Source organism: Coregonus clupeaformis, chromosome 5 (genome assembly GCF_020615455.1).
Source record: "Coregonus clupeaformis isolate EN_2021a chromosome 5, ASM2061545v1, whole genome shotgun sequence".
Lineage (NCBI taxonomy): Eukaryota > Metazoa > Chordata > Actinopteri > Salmoniformes > Salmonidae > Coregonus > Coregonus clupeaformis.
The window spans coordinates 28,547,614-28,569,417 of NC_059196.1; the positions used below are offsets into that span (position 1 = coordinate 28,547,614).

The following is a 21,804-nucleotide window of genomic DNA, read 5'->3' on the forward strand; positions in this document are numbered from 1 at the left end:
CAGCTAATTGTCCTCCACAATCAAACAAATGGCATTTAAATGCTTTGAGATATATTTTCTTGATTGTCTGGTCTATTGGCCTCTCACACTAATATAAATGTTTTTATTTAAATATAACTCTGATGTTCTTGTTATAGTTTGCATGCAGTTACCATTCCACTGCTGAAACTGGTCTAAAAGAGCATGAAGGCAGACTGTCAGGATCCTTAGCCAGTGACACGGGTACCAGTGGTCATTACCTAGGGCCAGGAGTTGTTCCTGACTACATGACCTGACCAGGAAAAACTCTAGTGCGAAACAAATATGGAAGTTATATCTAAAAGGCAGTAACTCCCCCACACACCTCTGGCAGGCTATCTGTATGATGTAGGTGAACCCTTCATACACTCCTCATACTTTTAGAAGGGCAAGTGTAGGCACGCCACTGGTCTCTGAATGAATTCCTGGGTAGCAGCTTTACACACCTGTGAGAGAGAGACAAAGAGAGAGAGAGAGACAGAGAGAGGCAGAGAGACTGAGGCATAGAGAGAGCGAGGCAGAGAGAGAGGCAGAGAGAGGGAGAGGCAGAGAGACTGAGGCATAGAGAGAGAGAGAGGCAGAGAGAGAGAGGCAGAGAGACTGAGGCAGAGAGAGAGAGAGAGAGAGAGAGGCAGAGAGAGAGGCAGAGAGAGAGGCAAAGAGAGGCAGAGCGACAGAGTAGAGAGAGAGAGAGAGAGAGAGTGGCAGAAAGAGAGAGACTGAGGCAGAGAGAGAGAGGCAGAGAGAGAGAGGCAGAGAGAGAGAGAGAGCCAGCTAGAGAGAGAGGCAGAGAGAGCGGCAGAGAGAGAGGTAGAGAGAGAGGCAGCTAGAGAGAGAGAGAAACAAAGAGCAAACAGCAACAACAAATACACGATCAATTAAACATTTTAGAGTCAGCTATTAAAGACTACCAGAACCCACTGGATTCTCCAATTACACTGAACAAAAATATAAACGCAACATGCAACAATATCAAAGATTTTACTGAGTTACAGTTCATATAAGGAAATCAGTCAAGTGAAATACATTAATTAGGCCCTAGTCTATGGATTTCACATGACTGGGAATACAGATATGCATCTGTTGGTCACAGATACCTTAAAAAAAGGCAGGGGCATGGATCAGAAAACCAATCAGTATCTGGTGTGACCAACATTTGCCTCATGCAGCGCGACACATCTCTTTCGCATATAGTTGATCAGGCTGTTGATTGTGGCTTGTGGAATGTTGTCCCACTCCTCTTCAATGGCTGTGCGAAGTTGCTGGATATTAGTGGGAACTGGAACACGCTGTCGTACACGTCGATCCAGAGCATCCCAAACATGCTCAATGGGTGACATGTCTGGTGAGTATGCTGGCCATGGAAGAACTGGGACATTTTCAGCTTCCAGGAATTGTGTACAGATCCTTGCGACATGGGGCCATGCATTATCATGCTGAAACATGAGGTGATGGCGGCGGATGAATGGCACAACAATAGGCCTCAGGATCTCTTCACATTCTCTGGCAACAGCTCTGGTGGTCATTCCTGCAGTCAGCATGCCAATTGCACGCTCCCTCAAAACTTGAGACATCTGTGGCATTGTGTTGTGTGGGGAAACTGCACATTTTAGAGTGGCCTTTATTTTCCCCAGCACAAGGTGCACCTGTGTAATGATCTCGCTATTTCATCAGCTTCTTGATGTGCCACACTTGCAAGGTGGATGGATTATCTTGGCAAAAGAGAAATGCTGACTAACAGGGATGTAAATACATTTGTGCACCAAATTTGAGAGAAATATGCTTTTTGTGCGTATGGAAAATTTCTGGGATCTTTTATTTCAGCTCATGAAACATGGGACCAACACTTTACATGTTGCATTTATATTTTTGTTCAGTAATACATTTAATGAGCTACAGGACAAAATACAAACCCTTCAACCCAAAAAGGCCTGTGGTGTTGACGGTATCTTAAATGAAATGATAAAATATATAGACCACAAATTCCAATTAGCTATACTTAAACTCTTTAACATCGTCCTCAGCTCTGGCATCTTCCCCTATACTTGGAACCAAGGACTGATCACCCCAATCCACAAAAGTGGAGACATATTAGACCCCAATAACTACCGTGGGATATGCGTCAACAGCAACCTTGGGAATATCCTCTACTATATAATTAATATTAACAGCAGACTCCTACATTTCCTCAGTGAAAACAATGTCCTGAGCAAATGTCAAATAGGCTTTTTAGCAAATTACCCTACGACAGACCACGTATTCACCCTAACAAACCAAAACAAAGGGAAAGTCTTCTCACGCTTTGTTGATAAAGAAAACTTTAGACTCAATTTGGCATGAGGGTCTACTATATACATTGATGGAAAGCAGTGTTGGGGGGAAAATATACAACATTATAAAATCCTTTTACACAACCAACAAATGTGCGGTTAAAATAAACTGAAATAATTCTTTCCTCAGGGCCGGGGGGTGAGACTGGGATGCAACTTGAGCCCTACCTTCTTCAACATATACACTATATATACAAAAGTATGTGGACACCCCTTCAAATGAGTGGATTAGGCTATATCAGCCATACCCGTTGCTGACATGTATAAAATCTAGCACACAGCCATGCAATCTCCATAGACAAACATTGGCAGTAGAATGGCCTTACTGAAGAGCTCAGTGACTTTCAATGTGGCACCCTCATAGGATAACACCATTCCAACAAGTCAGTTCGTCAAATTTCTGCCCTGCTAGAGCTGCCCTGGTCAACTCTAAGTGCTGTTATTGTGAAGTGGAAATGTCTAGGAGCAACAACGACTCAGCCACAAAGTGGTAGGCCACACAAGCTCACAGAATGGGTCCGGCAAGTGCTGAAGCGCTTAGCGCGTAAAAATCGTCTGTCCTCGGTTGCAACACTCACTACCGAGTTCCAAACTGCCTATGGAAGCAACGTCAGCACAGTAAATGTTCGTCGGGAGCTTCATGAAATGGGTTTCCATGGCCGAGCAGCCACATACAAGCCTAAGATCACCATGCGCAATGCCAAGCGTCGGCTGGAGTGGTGTAAAGTTCGCCACCATTGGACTCTCGAGCAGTGGAAACGTTCTCCGGAGTGATGAATCATGCTTCACCATCTGGCAATCCGAAAGCTGAATCTGGGTTTGGCGGATGCCAGGGGAATGCTACCTGCCCAAATGCATAGTGCCAACTGTAAAGTTTGGTGGAGGAGGAATAATGGTCTGGGGCTGTTTTTCATGGTTTGGGCTAGGCCCCTTAGTTCCAGTGTAGGGAAATCTTAACGCTACAATATACAATTACATTCTAGATGATTCTGTGCTTCCAACTTTGTGGCAACAGTTTGGGAAAGGCCCTTTCTTGTTTCAGCATGACAATGCCCCCGTGCACAAAGCGAGGTCCATACAGAAATGGGTTGTCGAGATCGGTGTGGAAGAACTTGACTGTCCTGCACAGGGCGCTGACCTCAACCCCATCGAACACCTTTGGGATGAATTGGAACGCCGACTGCGAGCAAGGTCTAGTCGCCCAACATCAGTGCCTGACCTCACTAATGCTCTTGTGACTGAATGGAAGTACCCGCAGCAATGTTCCACCATCTAGTGGAAAGCCTTCTCAGAAGAGTGGAGGCTGTTATAGCAGCAAAGGGGGGACCAGTTCCATATAAAGGCCCATGATCTTGGAATGAGATGTTCGACGAGCAGGTGTCCACATACTTGTCATGTAGTGTATGTCAATGAATTGGCGAGGGCACAAGAACAGTCTGCAGCACCCAGCCTCACCCTATTAGACTCTGAAGTCAAATGTTTACTGATGATCTGGTGCTTCTGTCCCCAACCAAGGAGTGCCTACAGCAGCACCTAGATATTCTGCACAGATTCTGTCAGATCTGGGCCCTGACAGTAAATCTCAGTAAGACAAAAATAATGGTGTTCCAAAAAAGGTCCAGTTGCCAGGACCATAAATACAAGTTCCACCTAGACCCTGTTGCCCTAGAGCACACAAAAAACTATACCACCTCGGCCTAAACATCAGCACCACATTTAGGTTCCACAACGATCTGAGAGACAAGGCAAGAAGGGCCTTCTACGCCACCAAAAGGAACATCAAATTTGACATCCCAATCAGGATCTGGCAAAAAATACTTTAATCAGTTATAGAACCCATTGCCCTTTATGGTTGTGAGGTCTGAGGTCCACTCACCAACCAAGAATTCACAAAATGGGACAAACACCAAATTGAGACTCTGCATGCAGAATTCTGCAAATACTTCCCCGGTGTACAACGTAAAACACAGAATAATGCATGCAGAGCAGAATTAGGACGATTCCCGCTAATGATAAAAATCCAGAAAATAGCAATTAAAGTCTACAACCACCTAAAAGGAAGTGATTCTCAAACCTTCCATAACAAAGCCCTCACCTACAGAGAGATGAACCTGAAGAAGACTACTCTCAGCCAGCTGGTACGGGGACTCTGTTCACAAACACAAGCAGACCCCACAGAGCCCCAGGACAGCAACCCAATTAGACCCAACCAAATCATGAGAAAAACAAAAAGATAATTACTTGACACATTGGAAATAATCACACACAAAAAAAAGCAAACTGGCATGTTATTTTGCCCTAAACAGAGAGTACACAGTGGCAGAATACCTGACCATGTGACTGACCCAAAATTAAGGAAAGCTTTGACTATGTACAGACTCAGTGAGCATAGCCTTGCTATTGAGAAAGCCACCGTAGGCAGACCTGGCTCTCAAGAGAAGACAAGCTATGTGCACACTGCCCAAAAAATGAGGTGGAAACTGAGCTGCACTTCCTTTCCTCCTGTCAAATGTATAACCATATTAGAGACACATATTACACAGACCCACAAAGAATTTGAAAACAAATCCAATCTTGATAAACTCCCAAATCTATTAGGTGAAATACCACAGTGTGCCATCACAGCAGCAAGATTTGTGACCTGTTGCCACAAGAAAAGGGCAACCAGTGGAGCACAAACACCATTGTAAATACAACCTACACTACTTGTCAAAAGTTTTAGAACTCCTACTCATTCAAGGGTTTTTCTTTATTTTTACTGTTGTAGAATAATAGTGAAGACATCAGAACTATGAAATAACACATATGGAATCATGTAGTAACCACAAAAGTGTTAAACAAATAAACATATATTTTATATTTGAGATTCTTCAAATAGCCACCGTTTGCCTTGATGACAGCTTTGCACACTCTTGGCATTCTCTCAACCAGCTTCATGAGGTAGTCACCTGGAATGCATTTCAATTAACAGGTGTGCCTTCTTAAAAGTTAATTTGTGGAATTTCTTTCCTTCTTAATGCATTTGAGGGTAGGCGGGGTGTACAGAAGATAGCCCTATTTGGTAAAAGACCAAGTCCATATTATGGCAAGAACAGCTGAAATAAGAAAAGAGAAACAACAGTCCATCATTACTTTAAGACATGAAGGTCAGTCAATCCGGAACATTTCAAGAACCGTCAAGCTCTATGATGAAACTGGCTCTCATGAGGACCGCCACAGGAATGGAAGACCCAGAGTTACCTCTGATGCAGAGGACAAGTTCATTAGAGTTACCAGCCTCAGAAATTGCAGCCCAATAAATGCTTCACAGAGTTCAAGTCACAGACACATCTCAACATCAACTGTTCAGAGGAGTCTGTGTGAATCGGGCCATCATGGTCGAATTGCTGCAAAGAAACCACTACTAAAGGACACCAATAAGAAGAAGAGACTTGCTTGGTCCAAGAAACACGAGCAATGGACGTTAGACCGGTGGAAATGTGTCCTTTGGCCTGGGGTCCAAATTGGAGATTTTTGGTTCCAACCGCCGTGTCTATGTGAGACGCGGTGTGGGTGAACGGATGATCTCTGCATGTGTAGTTCCCACCGTAAAGCATGGAGGAGGAGGTGTTATGGTGTGGGGGTGCTTTGCTGGTGTCTGTAATTTATTTAGAATTCAAGGCACACTTAACCAGCATGGCTACCACAGCATTCTGCAGCGATACACCATCCCATCTGGTTTGGGCTTAGTGGGACTATCATTTGTTTTTCAACAGGACTATGACCCAACACACCTCCAGTCTGTGTAAGGGCTATTTTACCAAGAAGGAGAGTGGTGGAGTGCTGCATCAGATGACATGGCCTCCACAATCCCCCGACCTCAACCAAATTGAGATGGTTTGGGATGAGTCAAAGGAAAAGCAGCCAACAAGTGCTCAGCACATGTGGGAAATCCTTCAAGACTGTTGGAAAAGCATTCCAGGTGAAGCTGGTTGAGAGAATGCCAAGAATGTGCAAAGCTGTCATCAAGGCAAAGGGTGGCTATTTGAAGAATCTCAAATATAAAATATATTTTGATTTGTGTAACACTTCTTCGGTTAGTACATGATTCCATATGTGTTATTTCATAGTTTTGATGTCTTCACTATTATTCTACAGTGTAGAAAATAGTAAAAATAAAGAAAAACTCTTGACTGGTAGTTGTCACGTCTCCTCCAGTTGCTCCCCTCAGGCGCTCTGATTCACCGGTCTACTGAGCGCACCTCCTCGGCAACACTGGAATGGAAACCCAACGCACCCTAATCACCTCCAGCGCACCTGCACCTCATCATCTCATAACCACCCCTATTTAGCCCTGGACTTTTCTGGATGATGTTGTGTGTGATTGTTAGCTTCGTGTCATTTACGCTATCTTTCTTAGTTCTCTTTCTCATTGTTAAGTAAACCTTGACCTTGTTAACTCCTGCGTCTGCGTCATGCCTCTTCATATACTCAGTACGCGGCACAGTAGTGTATATTTATCCTTTTTTTAAACTACTTGCACATGGTTACAACACTGTACATAGCCAATAATATGACATTTGAAATGTCTCTATTCTTTAAAACCTTTGTGAGTGTCATGTTTATTTTTCATTGCCCTTGTTTATTTCCCTTTAGTTTATTATCTATTTCACTATCTTTGGTAATGTAAACATGTGTTTCCCATGCCAATTAAGCCCTTTGAATTGAAATTGAATTGAGAGAGAGGGGCAGCGAGAGAGATGTGTGTGTGTGTGTGTGTGTGCTGCATAGAGGGGGACAAATCCCTGCAAAAGAGATCTTATCTCATTCAGCTGTGTGTGTGTGTGTGTGACTGAGCGGGGTGTACAGAACTGTCAGGATATCAGGTCACCCCTTCACTGTGGTTTTGCTGTCAGCTGTTCTCTGTATGACAAACTCTGTAGATGGTGTGTGTGAGTGTGTCTGTGTCTGTGTGTGTGTGTGTCAAGAATGAGGTGCCGCGTTAATCCTGGAGGCCATGAGTGTTGACAGAGAGATGTGTGTCAGGGGTGGAGGCTGTGAGCAGTGTGGTTTAGAGGGGAGATTAGAATAATGCACTTTATTATTTAATCTGTTAACTACACCTGGAATCTAACTGTGTGTCTGTGTGTCTGTGTGTGTGTGTGTGTGTGTGTTTCCAGCTAGGGCTGTGTATCAGCAGAGCGTCTGCCTCAGTGCTAAATCTGAACTGCAGTCTGGTGCTGCTGCCTATGTGTCGCTCTTTACTCACCTACCTCAGAGGAACACACACGGTACGGAGAGAAGGGGAATGTGTGTGTGTGTGTGTGTGTGCTCTGTAGTCTGGTAACGGCTGTCTGGAATGGGCAGAGAGGACTGTGGACTGTAGTGAGGGTTTTGATATGTCTGAAGGCTCTGCACTGACACTGTCTGTCCTCCCCCCTCCCATACACACACACCCCTCCAGGTGACAAGCAGAAAGGCCCGCAGGCTTCTGGACAAGAGTAAGACCTTTCATGTGGCGTGTGGAGTAGCCATTTGTGTATTTTCCGGTAAGTGTGTGTTTTTGTGTGTGTGTTGTGTTGAGCGTTAGTGTGTGTCGAGAGATGGTGTGGGGAAATTGACCCAGCCCGCCGGGCACAGAAGTCAGTTCATTTGGTTGAGTTGTCAAATAACATGCATTCAACGTTATTTAGGTGAAAAAAAATATGAAATTCCCTTAAGTTGATGACTGTGAGGGTTGCTGAGGGGAGGACGGCTCATAATAATGACTGGAACGGAGCGAATGGAATGGCATCAAACACATGGAAACCATGGAAACCATGTGTTTGATGTATTTTACACCATTCCACTAATTCCACTCCAGCCATTACCATGAGCCTGTTCTCCCCAATTAAGGTGCTACTAACCTCATGTGGTTCATTACTTTTTTTCAAATCCAATCAGCTTTCCACGTTGATTCAATGTCATCACATTGCATTTTTTGGTTGAAATGATGTGGAAACAACAGTTTTTGCCCAGAGGTAGGCTGGTTCTTCTGCATTTCAGGGGAACCAGCTGTGATGGATCACGAGCTGGCAAGGGTTGTGAGAGAAAGAGAGAGAGAGACTTTGGCTGGATGTGATGGTGTCTGATGGAGGTGTGTGTATGTGTGAGTATGTGTGTGTGTGTGTATGTGTGTGTGTGTGTGTGTGTGACCTGATGGTGGTATGGGCAATTCCACGGTGGTAATGGAATTGCTGTAAAATCTCCCTCAGGTTTTTATGCGACCACGTTTTAGAAAAACAAAAAATCTGTTACGAATTAAGATTCAAAGATGTCTGCAGAAAGAATGGGATGTCAGCTATGACATGGCACCTTGAGTTTGAAAAAATCTATTTTGGTTACTGAACTACAGTAAGTGAAGTGGATTTACAGCCATAGAGGGACATAGAGCTGTGTGTGTGTGTGAGATAATGCGTGAGAGAGGGACACACACAGCTGCCTCACTGACGTCATTGGGAGCTGGTTTCTCCCCCGGTCTCCCTCAAACCAAGTCTCCTTCCTCTCTCTTAACCCTCTCTCCTTCCCTCCCGCTCCCTCACCCCCAGGCTGTTTCCTGGCTGTGGAAATGTAATGTTCTAATTGCAGAGTTCCAAACTTCTGACACAACCAATTACACCAAGAGAACAATGGAGAAAGAGGAGGCAGGGGGAATAAATTATAATTGAACGTGAATAGAGAGAGAGAGAGAGAGAGAGAGAGAGAGAGAGAGGGGAGGAGGAGAGAGCGATAACTACCCCCTGTCTCTGTCAGCTGTTGGGGAGATGCATGTTTAAGCCATGATGTCAGAGAGATAAGTGTGTGTGTGTGTGTGTCGCTCAGTGACTCAGGAAGATGTATGCTGCTGAATAGACAAAGAGATGTGTGTGTCTGTGTGTGTGTGTCGCTCAGTGACTCAGTGAGGATGTATAGTTGAGTAGGGCTGTGAAATTCCAGGGACTTCACTATACAATATTATCATGATAATTAGGTGCCAATACAATATGTATTTCGATTCTATACTGAACAAAAATGTAAACGCAACAGTTTCAAAGATTTTACTGAGGTACACTTCATATGAGGAAATCAGTCAATTGAAATTAATTAATTAGGCCCTAATCTATGGATTTACATTGTAGTCATTTAGCAGACGCTCTTATCCAGAGCGACTTACAGTAGTGAGTACATACATTTTCATTCGTGCTGGTCCCCCGTGGGAATCAAACCCACAACACTGGCGTTGCAAGTGCCATGCTCGACCAACTGAGCCACATGGGAACATGGGATTTCACATGACTGGGAATACAGATATGCATCTGTTGGTCATAGATACCTTTAAAAAAATGGGCCGCACAATGGGCCTCAGGAACTCGTCATGGTATTTTTGGGCATTCAAATTGCCATCGATAAAATGCAATTGTGTTCGTTGTCTGTAGTTTATGCCTGCCCATACCATAACCCCACCGCCACCATGGGACACTCTGTTCACAACATTGACATCAGCAAACCACTCACCCATACACATGGTCTGCGGTTTTGAGGCCGGTTGGACATAGTGCCAGATTCTTTAAAACAACGATGGAAGTGGCTTATGGTAGAGAACTGAACATTCAATTATCTGGCAACAGCTCTGGTGGACATTCCTACAGTCAGCATGCCAATTGCACACTCCCTCAAAACTTGAGACATCTGTGGCATTGTGTTGTGTAACAAAACTGCACATTTTAAAGTGGCATTTTATTGTCCACAGCACAAGGTGCACCTGTGTAATGATCATGCTGTTTAATCAGCTTCTTGATATGCCACACTTGTCAGGTGGATGGATTATCTTGGCAAATGAGAAATGCTCACTAACAGGGATGTAAACAAATTTGGGCACCAAAATTTAGAGAAATTTGGTTTTTGTGCGAATGGAAAATGTCTTGGATCTTTTATTTCAGCTCATGAAACATGGGACCAACACTTTACATGTTGTGTTTATATTGTTGTTCAGTGTAGTAATATATGTTACATTTTGTATGGTATGTATTAATTTGTGGGTCCATCATCCATTTCGTATGATATGTTATGAATTACAATTTGTATGACATGTTACAGATTGAAATTGGTACATACAGTGGGGAAAAAAGTATTTAGTCAGCCACCAATTGTGCAAGTTCTCCCACTTAAAAAGATGAGAGAGGCCTGTAATTTTCATCATAGGTACACGTCAACTATGACAGACAAATTGAGGAAAAAAAATCCAGAAAATCACATTGTAGGATTTTTAATGAATTTATTTGCAAATTATGGTGGAAAATAAGTATTTGGTCACCTACAAACAAGCAAGATTTCTGGCTCTCACAGACCTGTAACTTCTTCTTTAAGAGGCTCCTCTGTCCTCCACTCGTTACCTGTATTAATGGCACCTGTTTGAACTTGTTATCAGTATAAAAGACACCTGTCCACAACCTCAAACAGTCACACTCCAAACTCCACTATGGCCAAGACCAAAGAGCTGTCAAAGGACACCAGAAACAAAATTGTAGACCTGCACCAGGCTGGGAAGACTGAATCTGCAATAGGTAAGCAGCTTGGTTTGAAGAAATCAACTGTGGGAGCAATTATTAGGAAATGGAAGACATACAAGACCACTGATAATCTCCCTCGATCTGGGGCTCCACGCAAGATCTCACCCTGTGGGGTCAAAATGATCACAAGAACGGTGAGCAAAAATCCCAGAACCACACGGGGGGACCTAGTGAATTACCTGCAGAGAGCTGGGACCAAAGTAACAAAGCCTACCATCAGTAACACACTACGCCGCCAGGGACTCAAATCCTGCAGTGCCAGACGTGTCCCCCTGCTTAAGCCAGTTCATGTCCAGGCCCGTCTGAAGATTGCTAGAGTGCAGTTGGATGATCCAGAAGAGGATTGGGAGAATGTCATATGGTCAGATGAAACCAAAATATAACTTTTTGGTAAAAACTCAACTCGTCGTGTTTGGAGGACAAAGAATGCTGAGTTGCATCCAAAGAACACCATACCTACTGTAAAGCATGGGGGTGGAAACATCATGCTTTGGGGCTGTTTTTCTGCAAAGGGACCAGGACGACTGATCCGTGTAAAGGAAAGAATGAATGGGGCCATGTATCGTGAGATTTTGAGTGAAAACCTCCTTCCATCAGCAAGGGCATTGAAGATGAAACGTGGCTGGGTCTTTCAGCATGACAATGATCCCAAACACACCGCCCGGGCAACGAAGGAGTGGCTTCGTAAGAAGCATTTCAAGGTCCTGGAGTGGCCTAGCCAGTCTCCAGATCTCAACCCCATAGAAAATCTTTGGAGGGAGTTGAAAGTCCGTGTTACCCAGCGACAGCCCCAAAACATCACTGCTCTAGAGGAGATCTACATGGAGGAATGGGCCAAAATACCAGCAACAGTGTGTGAAAACCTTGTGAAGACTTACAGAAAACGTTTGACCTGTGTCATTGCCAACAAAGGGTATATAACAAAGTATTGAGTAACTTTTGTTATCGACCAAATACTTGTTTTCCACCATAATTTGCAAATAAATTCATAAAAAATCCTACAATGTGATTTTCTGGATTTTTTTTCCTCATTTTGTCTGTCATAGTTGACGTGTACCTATGATGGAAATTACAGGCCTCTCTCATCTTTTTAAGTGGGAGAACTTGCACAATTGGTGGCTGACTAAATACTTTTTTTTCCCCACTGTATATTACAAATTGCAATTCATACAATATGTTACGAATTTGCAAAACGTATGATAAGTTACACATTCCAATTTGTTGTGGCTAACGTTAGCTTGGTGGCTATGTGGCTAACACTAACGTTAGTTAGTTGACTAATATTAGCTAGGCTAGTGGTTAGGGGTTAAGGTTAGGGTTAAGGTTAAGGGGTTAGAGTTAGGTTAAAAGGTTAAAGGGTTAAGGTTATATATCTGCTGCAGAGAGAGCATGAGAAAATGAATTTTGATCAGTCATGGAAAGAAAAGGGCTGAAACATGTTGGCTCACTATTTAAAAAGAAGATGGAGAACAAGCTAACACTACCTAGCAAAAACAAAGTCAAAGTATCGATATCATATTGTCCAAAATAATATTGTGAAATGTAACTGTATCGATTTCTCCCCCATCGCTATTGCTGTGTGCTGAATAGAGAAAGAGATGTGCGTATGAGGGTGAGTTTTGCTCTGTTGTAACCCAGTGTTGTGATGTGTTCTTTAGTTGTGCACGTATCGGCTCATCTGGCCAACGTGGTCAACTTCAGCATCAGATACTCAGAAGAGTTCCCTTCTCTCAACGTTGCTCGCTACAGGGGAGAGGTAAGATGTGCACGCACGCAGACACACACATGCGCACACACTCACACAGACACACACACACACACACACACACACAACCTGTGTTAACCTGTGGTTGTCTTCCCCAGGACCCCAGACTCATCATTCTGACTACAGGTGAGTCTGCCGGGGTTCTCATATAATAAACTGGGCTGTTTCACAGGCGGGTTGCCTAGCCGAAGGGCATGTACACCATTTTGGTCTTGGTTCCAAATGTTTCCAGGGTAACCATAAACTCATGAATGTGTTTGAGATTAGGGTGGCGGTATGCCAAGAAGAGAGGGGGTTTCTGTCAGTACTAGACACCACACACACACACACACACACACACACACACACACACACTTAAAAAGTTCAAACTTTATTTATTTATCCCTAGCCACTTCCTGGTAGTCTAGTCCAGTCTGAAAACATTCCCTATCCTCCTCCTGGTAGTCTAGTCCAGTCTGAAAACATTCCCTATCCTCCTCCTGGTAGTCTAGTCCAGTCTGAAAACTTTCCCTATCCTCCTCCTGGTAGTCTAGTCCAGTCTGAAAACCTTCCCTATCCTCCTCCTGGTAGTCTAGTCCAGTCTGAAAACCTTCCCTATCCTCCTCCTGGTAGTCTAGTCCAGTCTGAAAACCTTCCCTATCCCCTTCCCCAACTATCTAACACTATGAATAATGATATCATCACTGTCTTGTCTTTGTTCACTAATCGGTTATTAATGATAGGAATCTGTCTCTGTTCTCTGATTGGTTAATTATATTATGACTCTGTCTCTTTGTTCACTGATTGATTATTAATGTTATAACTCTGTCTCTTTGTTCTCTGATTGGTTAATAATCTTATGACTCTGTCTCTCTGTTCTCTGATTGGTGGATGTGCTTTAGTCCCGGGGATCACTGGTATCCTATTGGTCCTCATCCTCTTTCTGATGTTCACTGCCTCTTCCTACTGCATCAGGTAAAGCGCTTAACATCATCATCATCTTCAACACAGACCATCTCATGGCTGTGGTGTGTGTGTGTGTGTGTGTGTGTGTGTGTGTGTGATAGGCTAGTAGTTAAGAGCATTGGGCCAGTAACCAAAGATTGCTGGTTCGAACCCCCAAGCCAACTAGGTGAAACATTTGTCGATGTGCCCTTGAGCAAGGCACTTAACCCTAATTGCTCCTCTAAGTCGCTCTGGATAAGAGTGTCTGCTAAATTACTTACATGTGTGTCTGTCAGTCTTAGATGTCCAGGATAAGGGGACCAACTAACTTTGTGGACAGAACTCTGTCATTACTGAGGTCACAGGGGGCAGCAAGGAGAGGTCCTAGGCTTTGATTTAGACTGGGTCCTTATTGTGGTGTTCTCTGCCTTGCCTGTTGTAATTTAATGCAGGATCAGAGGCATGTCCACTCAGGCCTTAGGCCAGCACCTGTGTGTGTGTATAGATGGGGTGGGTGTTAGTCCCAATATTGTAGGGAGACACTGATGTTCAAAGGGTAATGTGGTTGTGTGTGTGTTCAGAGCGTTCTAGGAGGGTGACTGCGTTTCAAGTGTTGTTTGGTGTAAGTGGTGTTTGTTGGGGGTCGTTGTCTGTAATGACCTTGCTAATTGTGACAGCCCTACTCATGCGCGCACACACACACACACACACACACATACACACACACACACACACACACACACACACACACACACACACACACACACACACACACACATACACACACACACACACACTGTCCTGCCCTCCTCTGGCTAAAGAGACCCTGTGAGTTAAAAGGCGTGGCTCCTCATGTCCTCAGTTATGCTCTGACCTGTCTCTCTCTCTCTCTTCTCCTGGATTCTTTCTCTCTCTTTTTGTCTGCTTTTCTCCTCCACTCGTATCTTCCTGTCATTCCACAGCACTCCCTAAAATAGTTTTTCTGCTGAAAATGTGAAAATATGCAGTTGTGGACCTTGTGGTAATCTCATGTATGAAGATATGCGGTGATGTTAATAAGACCTTACGGTAATCTCATATATCATGATATCATCATGTTTGTGGAATGTCCTCTGTGTTTCAGGGTGTCCAACTATGAGATATTCTGGTACACCCACAACCTCTTCATAGTGTTCTACATCATACTGATGGTGCATGTGGTCGGGTAAGTTAACTTATCACCTTTGGTATGGGGCTGTGTCTGATTAAAGGTGTCAGCATGCTTCAGTTCGGCTGCCGCCTAGCAGAACTCGGCTAGCCGAACCAAACAAGTTTATTCACATACTCCCTTAAAAGACATTCGCTTGAAAAACAAGAAAAAAGTGCCTATAGTACTGTTTGTCCATCTTGAGACACTGTAGCCAGTATACACTAAGATCTAACTAAGATGTTTGGTGCAGTATTTCGCAATGAAAACATTTGCATGAAAACGAGTTGTCTCTTGCTGAATGACAAATACTTTATTGAAGAATCCCTACTCTTGACCAATCACTGACGAAGGGGCATGGACTTCGGCTCCGAACTTCAGGTTGCCTCTAGAAACATTTTTGTGTGCCCGAACAGCCGGAATAAAAATGAACAAACATTTCACAAAATATGCACAAACTCTTCCGAACTGTTTTGGCTGGGAAGCATGCGGACGCCTTGATTAAGGGGTCAGTCATGACTGAGTAGTACTATCAGTATGTTTTCATAGTGTTGGATACAGAGAGGTATAGAATGCATTTTAATGGCATTACTATCATACTATTGCATCAGTCCAGACAGAGCTGACGTTGAGCTGTCCCCATCATACTAACACACTGACCCATTCACTTTGTTACTCAACTCTACTGCCCCAGGTTAACACACACCCACGCATGCATGCACATGCACCTGCACATGTAGACCATTTAGAATCTTCAGAGCTGGAATGTTGTATTCTTCTTCATCATCATCATCATTTCTCACTCTTTCTCGTCCAATAGTGGTGCTCTGAAGTACCAGACCAACTTCGAGGCCCACCCCCCTGGCTGTCTCAGAGCCAATCAGACTAACCCGGACAGGACAGAGGAGGAGTCAGGACAGGATGGAGGAGATGGATGGAGCTGCAGGGAGGAGGCTCGGTTCCAACCCAACTCACCTGAGGTGTGTGCGTCTGTGTTTGTGTGTGTGTGTGGGGGGGGGTGGAGTGATAGGAGTGTAGGGGAGGATGGGGGGTGAGGTGGAGTGGTAGGGGTGTAGGGGAGGATGGGGGGTGAGGTGGAGTGGTAGGGGTGTAGGGGAGGATGGGGGTGAGGTGGAGTGGTAGGGGTGTAGGGGGAGGATGGGGGTGAGGTGGAGTGGTAGGGGTGTAGGGGGTGTAGGGGAGGATGGGGGGTGAGGTGGAGTGGTAGGGGTGTAGGGGAGGATGGGGGGTGAGGTGGAGTGGTAGGGGTGTAGGGGAGGATGGGGGGTGAGGTGGAGTGGTAGGGGTGTAGGGGAGGATGGGGGGTGAGGTGGAGGGGTAGGGGTGTAGGGGAGGATGGGGGGGTGAGGTGGAGTGGTAGGGGTGTAGGGGAGGATGGGGGGTGAGGTGGAGTGGTAGGGGTGTAGGGGTGGATGGAGGTTGAGGTGGAGTGATAGAGGTGTAGGGGTGGATGATGGGGGTGAGGTGGAGTGATAGGGGTGGATGGGGGGTGAGGTGGAGTGGTAGGGGGAGGTTGGGGGTCAGTTGGAGTGATAGGGGTGTAGGGGGAGGATGATGGGGGGTGAGGTGGTGTGGTAGGGGGTGTAGGGGAGGATGGGGGGTGAGGTGGAGTGGTAGGGGTGTAGGGGGAGGATGGGGGTGAGGTGGAGTGGTAGGGGTGTAGGGGAGGATGGGGGGTGAGGTGGAGTGGTAGGGGTGTAGGGGAGGATGGGGGGTGAGGTGGAGTGGTAGGGGTGTAGGGGAGGATGGGGGTGAGGTGTAGGGGAGGATGGGGGGTGTGGTGGAGTGGTAGGGGTGTAGGGGAGGATGGGGGGTGTGGTGGAGTGGTAGGGGTGTAGGGGAGGATGGGGGGGGTGAGGTGGAGTGGTAGGGGTGTAGGGGAGGATGATGGGGGGTGAGGTGGTGTGGTAGGGGTGTAGGGGGAGGATGGGGGGTGAGGTGGAGTGGTAGGGGTGTAGGGGAGGATGGGGGGGTGAGGTGGAGTGGTAGGGGTGTAGGGGAGGATGGGGGGTGAGGTGGAGTGGTAGGGGGTGTAGGGGTGTAGGGGAGGATGGGGGGTGAGGTGGAGTGGTAGGGGTGTAGGGGAGGATGGGGGGTGAGGTGGAGTGGTAGGGGTGTAGGGGAGGATGGGGGGTGAGGTGGAGTGGTAGGGGTGTAGGGGAGGATGGGGGTGAGGTGGAGTGGTAGGGGTGTAGGGGAGGATGGGGGTGAGGTGGAGTGGTAGGGGTGTAGGGGAGGATGGGGGGTGAGGTGGAGTGGTAGGGGGTGTAGGGGTGGATGGAGGTTGAGGTGGAGTGATAGAGGTGTAGGGGTGGATGATGGGGGGTGAGGTGGAGTGATAGGGGTGGATGGGGGTGAGGTGGAGTGGTAGGGGAGGTTGGGGGGTCAGTTGGAGTGATAGGGGTGTAGGGGAGGATGATGGGGGTGAGGTGGTGTGGTAGGGGTGTAGGGGAGGATGGGGGGTGAGGTGGAGTGGTAGGGGTGTAGGGGAGGATGGGGGGTGAGGTGGAGTGGTAGGGGTGTAGGGGAGGATGGGGGTGAGGTGGAGTGGTAGGGGTGTAGGGGAGGATGGGGGGTGAGGTGGAGTGGTAGGGGTGTAGGGGAGGATGGGGGTGAGGTGTAGGGGAGGATGGGGGTGTGGTGGAGTGGTAGGGGTGTAGGGGAGGATGGGGGTGTGGTGGAGTGGTAGGGGTGTAGGGGAGGATGGGGGGTGAGGTGGAGTGGTAGGGGTGTAGGGGAGGATGATGGGGGGTGAGGTGGAGTGGTAGGGGTGTAGGGGGAGGATGGGGGTGAGGTGGAGTGGTAGGGGTGTAGGGGAGGATGGGGGGTGAGGTGGAGTGGTAGGGGTGTAGGGGAGGGGTGAAGGCCTCTGTGTGCACATGCTTGTTAAGTGCCAGTGTTATCTCATAATATCAAATCTCCTCTGGACTGGCCTCTCCCTGGCTGGGACTAATTAGTGTGTGTGTGTAGACCTGGCTGTGGGTGTCTGGTCCTCTGTGTCTCTACTGCGCTGAGAGGCTGTATCGCTACATTCGGAGCAACTCCCCCGTCACCATAGTTGCTGTCGTCAGGCATCCCTGTGACGTCATCGAGCTGCGCATGCTGAAGAAGGACTTTAAAGCCCACCCAGGACAAGTGAGTGACAGGTAGAGTTACTATAGGAACCACACTGTGGCATGGCTCTGGACTAAGTTAGCAGTAAGGTAACACTTACTCTGCCATATTATTTACACCTCAACCAAAGTAGCAGAAAGGTAGTCATTTCTGCAATATTACTTACCTGAGATCTGTAGGAAGTCTCAAGTATGGAGATAGATTTCAATTTTAAATTTTTTAATATATAAGTAGTGAGTCACAAACAAAATAAGTGTTGTGCAAATATAGAATGCAACTTTTAAATACAAATCACAGTCTGTGAATATGCCCATATAGTTTCAAATACATAGAAATCTATCTCCATATTCAAGGGTTTGGGGCAAGGGAATGGCTTGGAATCTGGCAGTAGTCATGAGTAGAACAACTGTATAAAGTTTCAGAATTGATTTTTTTCTCTGTCTATTTCTCCCTCCATCTTTTCTCCCTCTCCCCCTTTCTTTCTCAGTACATTGTACTAAACTGTCCCAGTGTGTCATCATTTGAAAATCATCCCTTCACTCTGACTGCGGTAAGTTGGTCCAGTTGGTTTTTCTCACAAATCAAACAAGAAATGTGCAGATCGAAGTCTGTTGAACAGTTAAAGGAGGCTTCCTCACACACAGTGGTATCAATTCCCCATGCTTTCTCTCCACATACCTCAAACATGACACAATACTCACATCTAAAGGCACGTGCAACAACCTAACTTTTTACCCCCTGGTACACGTGAAGTTCTTTCTCTCTCTCTGAGGCCCCTCGGCTCCAGTTCTCTCATTGATGTGGAGGCAGGGGGGTTAGGGTTAGGGTTAGGGTTAGGCAGGTAGATTGGCAGTTGACACTTCAAATCCCTCACACATCATCTACAGTTCTTTATCAATTTGCCAGAAATAACATTCTTGTTCTGGAATAAGAGACAAACCAAGGGGGCCTTACTTCAGGAACCTGATCCCCTCCTTTTTAACATTCACGCACGCACAGACAAGCGCGTGCATGTACACACATCATATACACAGACACACACACACACACACAAGCACACACACACACACAATGTACATGCACACTGCTTTCCTGTTGGCAGACAATGTTACTGCCCTCAGGGGTCTGTCTGCTCTTTGTCAGTGATTCTGTACCCTGCTACAACCCCCCATAAAACACCAGGCCGAGGCACGCTTTGTCTGTGTGTGTGTGTGTGTGTGTGTGAATGTGAATGACTCATTGTCTGTGCTCTTGCTTGCAGTGTCCCACGGAGAAGAAAGAAACATTAGGAATACATCTCAGAGTGGTGGGAGACTGGACTGGTGAGTGAACAACACAGCACAACACAGTGGATCTCCCGCACATCCTCCCTAAGCTCCAGGGACAGCCTGCACCATCTCAGAAATGACAGAATTGCGGGGGAGATTTGTTTTTATCCCCCTTCTAATCCTTGCTTGGGAGAATCCATTTCCGGAGGCTTCCGTAGGCTGAGGGCTAACATGGCTCCAGCAGTGTTCGTGCAGGGTTCTGACAGTGTTAGTGCAGGGTTCTGAGGGCTAAAATGGCTCCAGCAGTGTTAGGGCAGGGTTCTGACAGTGTTAGTGCAGGGTTCTGAGGGCTAACATGGTTCCAGCAGTGTTAGGGCAGGGTTCTGAGGGCTAACATGGTTCCAGCAGTGTTAGGGCAGGGTTCTGAGGGCTAACATGGTTCCAGCAGTGTTAGGGCAGGGTTCTGAGGGCTAACATGGTTCCAGCAGTGTTAGGGCAGGGTTCTGAGGGCTAACATGGTTCCAGCAGTGTTAGGGCAGGGTTCTGAGGGCTAACATGGTTCCAGCAGTGTTAGGGCATGGTTAGGAAACCCCCTGTTCTCTGTAGCGGCGGCTGCTTTTCTCTTCTCTCTCTGTTATAGACTAGTCAGCACAGCAACAGGTGGTGATATTTCAACTGAAAAGTTTACTTTTATTAAGTCCACACAAACACATAGTAAAGCGGTGATGTGCAGAGGACCTGAATATCTTTATTGGTTTAACAGATGCCTCTCACAATCAAGGAAACAAAAAAGGCTGTTTTCATGATGTTATGCTGTAGGGATGCATCAAATAACGCCTATTAAGCCTAAGAAGACAAACCGAACCACAACCCCAAACAAGCTACAGTACAGCCAGTCCTACCACAACCCCAAACAAGCTACAGTACAGCCAGTCCTACCACAACCCCAAACAAGCTACAGGACAGCCAGTCCTACCACAACCCCAAACAAGCTACAGTACAGCCAGTCCTACCACAACCCCAAACAAGCTACAGGACAGCCAGTCCTACCACAACCCCAAACAAGCTACAGGACAGCCAGTCCTACCACAACCCCAAACAAGCTACAGTACAGCCAGTCCTACCACAACCCCAAACAAGCTACAGGACAGCCAGTCCTACCACAACCCCAAACAAGCTACAGGACAGCCAGTCCTACCACAACCCCAAACAAGCTACAGGACAGCCAGTCCTACCACAACCCCAAACAAGCTACAGTACAGCCAGTCCTACCACAACCCCAAACAAGCTACAGGACAGCCAGTCCTACCACAACCCCAAACAAGCTACAGGACAGCCAGTCCTACCACAACCCCAAACAAGCTACAGGACAGCCAGTCCTACCACAACCCCAAACAAGCTACAGTACAGCCTGTCCTACCACAACCCCAAACAAGGTACAGGACAGCCAGTCCTACCACCACCCCAAACAAGCTACAGGACAGCCAGTCCTACCACCACCCCAAACAAGCTACAGGACAGCCAGTCCTACCACAACCCCAAACAAGCTACAGGACAGCCAGTCCTACCACAACCCCAAACAAGCTACAGGACAGCCAGTCCTACCACGACCCCAAACAAGCTACAGGACAGCCAGTCCTACCACAACCCCAAACAAGGTACAGGACAGCCAGTCCTACCACAACCCCAAACAAGCTACAGGACAGCCAGTCCTACCACAAACCCAAACAAGCTACAGGACAGCCAGTCCTACCACAACCCCAAACAAGGTACAGGACAGCCAGTCCTACCACAACCCCAAACAAGCTACAGGACAGCCAGTCCTACCACAACCCAAACAAGGTACAGGACAGCCAGTCCTACCACAACCCCAAACAAGGTACAGGACAGCCAGTCCTACCACAACCCCAAACAAGCTACAGGACAGCCAGACCTACCACAACCCCAAACATGATACAGGACAGCCAGTCCTACCACAACCCCAAACAAGCTACAGTACAGCCAGTCCTACCATAACCCCAAACAAGCTACAGGACAGCCAGTCCTACCACAACCCAAAACAAGCTACAGTACAGCCAGTCCTACCACAACCCCAAACAAGCTACAGGACAGCCAGTCCTACCACCACCCCAAACAAGCTACAGGACAGCCAGTCCTATCACAACCCCAAACAAGCTACAGGACAGCCAGTCCTACCACAACCCCAAACAAGCTACAGTACAGCCAGTCCTACCACAACCCCAAACAAGCTACAGGACAGCCAGTCCTACCACATCCCCAAACAAGCTACAGTACAGCCAGTCCTACCACGACCCCAAACAAGCTACAGGACAGCCAGTCCTACCACAACCCCAAACAAGCTACAGTACAGCCAGTCCTACCACAACCCCAAACAAGCTACAGGACAGCCAGTCCTACCACGACCCCAAACAAGCTACAGGACAGCCAGTCCTACCACAACCCCAAACAAGCTACAGTACAGCCAGTCCTACCACAACCCCAAACCAGCTACAGGACAGCCAGTCCTACCACAACCCCCAAACAAGCTACAGGACAGCCAGTCCTACCACAACCCCAAACAAGCTACAGGACAGCCAGTCCTACCACAACC

The 21,804-nt window shown here is 46.7% G+C and overlaps 1 protein-coding gene across 2 annotated transcripts in view; it reads left to right on the forward strand.

Moving 5' to 3' along the window:
• Positions 1-21,804, forward strand: part of LOC121566810 (NADPH oxidase 4) — a 36,632-nt gene that overhangs the window by 1,323 nt on the left and 13,505 nt on the right. Inside the window, exons 3-12 of one of the 2 annotated variants that reach the window (XM_041876688.2) lie at positions 7,508-7,618; positions 7,792-7,876; positions 12,574-12,671; positions 12,779-12,806; positions 13,562-13,634; positions 14,728-14,808; positions 15,611-15,770; positions 17,782-17,946; positions 18,413-18,475; positions 19,187-19,247. In XM_041876688.2, coding sequence (XP_041732622.1) covers positions 7,508-7,618; positions 7,792-7,876; positions 12,574-12,671; positions 12,779-12,806; positions 13,562-13,634; positions 14,728-14,808; positions 15,611-15,770; positions 17,782-17,946; positions 18,413-18,475; positions 19,187-19,247 — 925 coding nt within the window. The remainder of the gene's footprint in view (positions 1-7,507; positions 7,619-7,791; positions 7,877-12,573; positions 12,672-12,778; positions 12,807-13,561; positions 13,635-14,727; positions 14,809-15,610; positions 15,771-17,781; positions 17,947-18,412; positions 18,476-19,186; positions 19,248-21,804) is intronic. The other variant, XM_041876690.2, reaches the window with a different exon arrangement.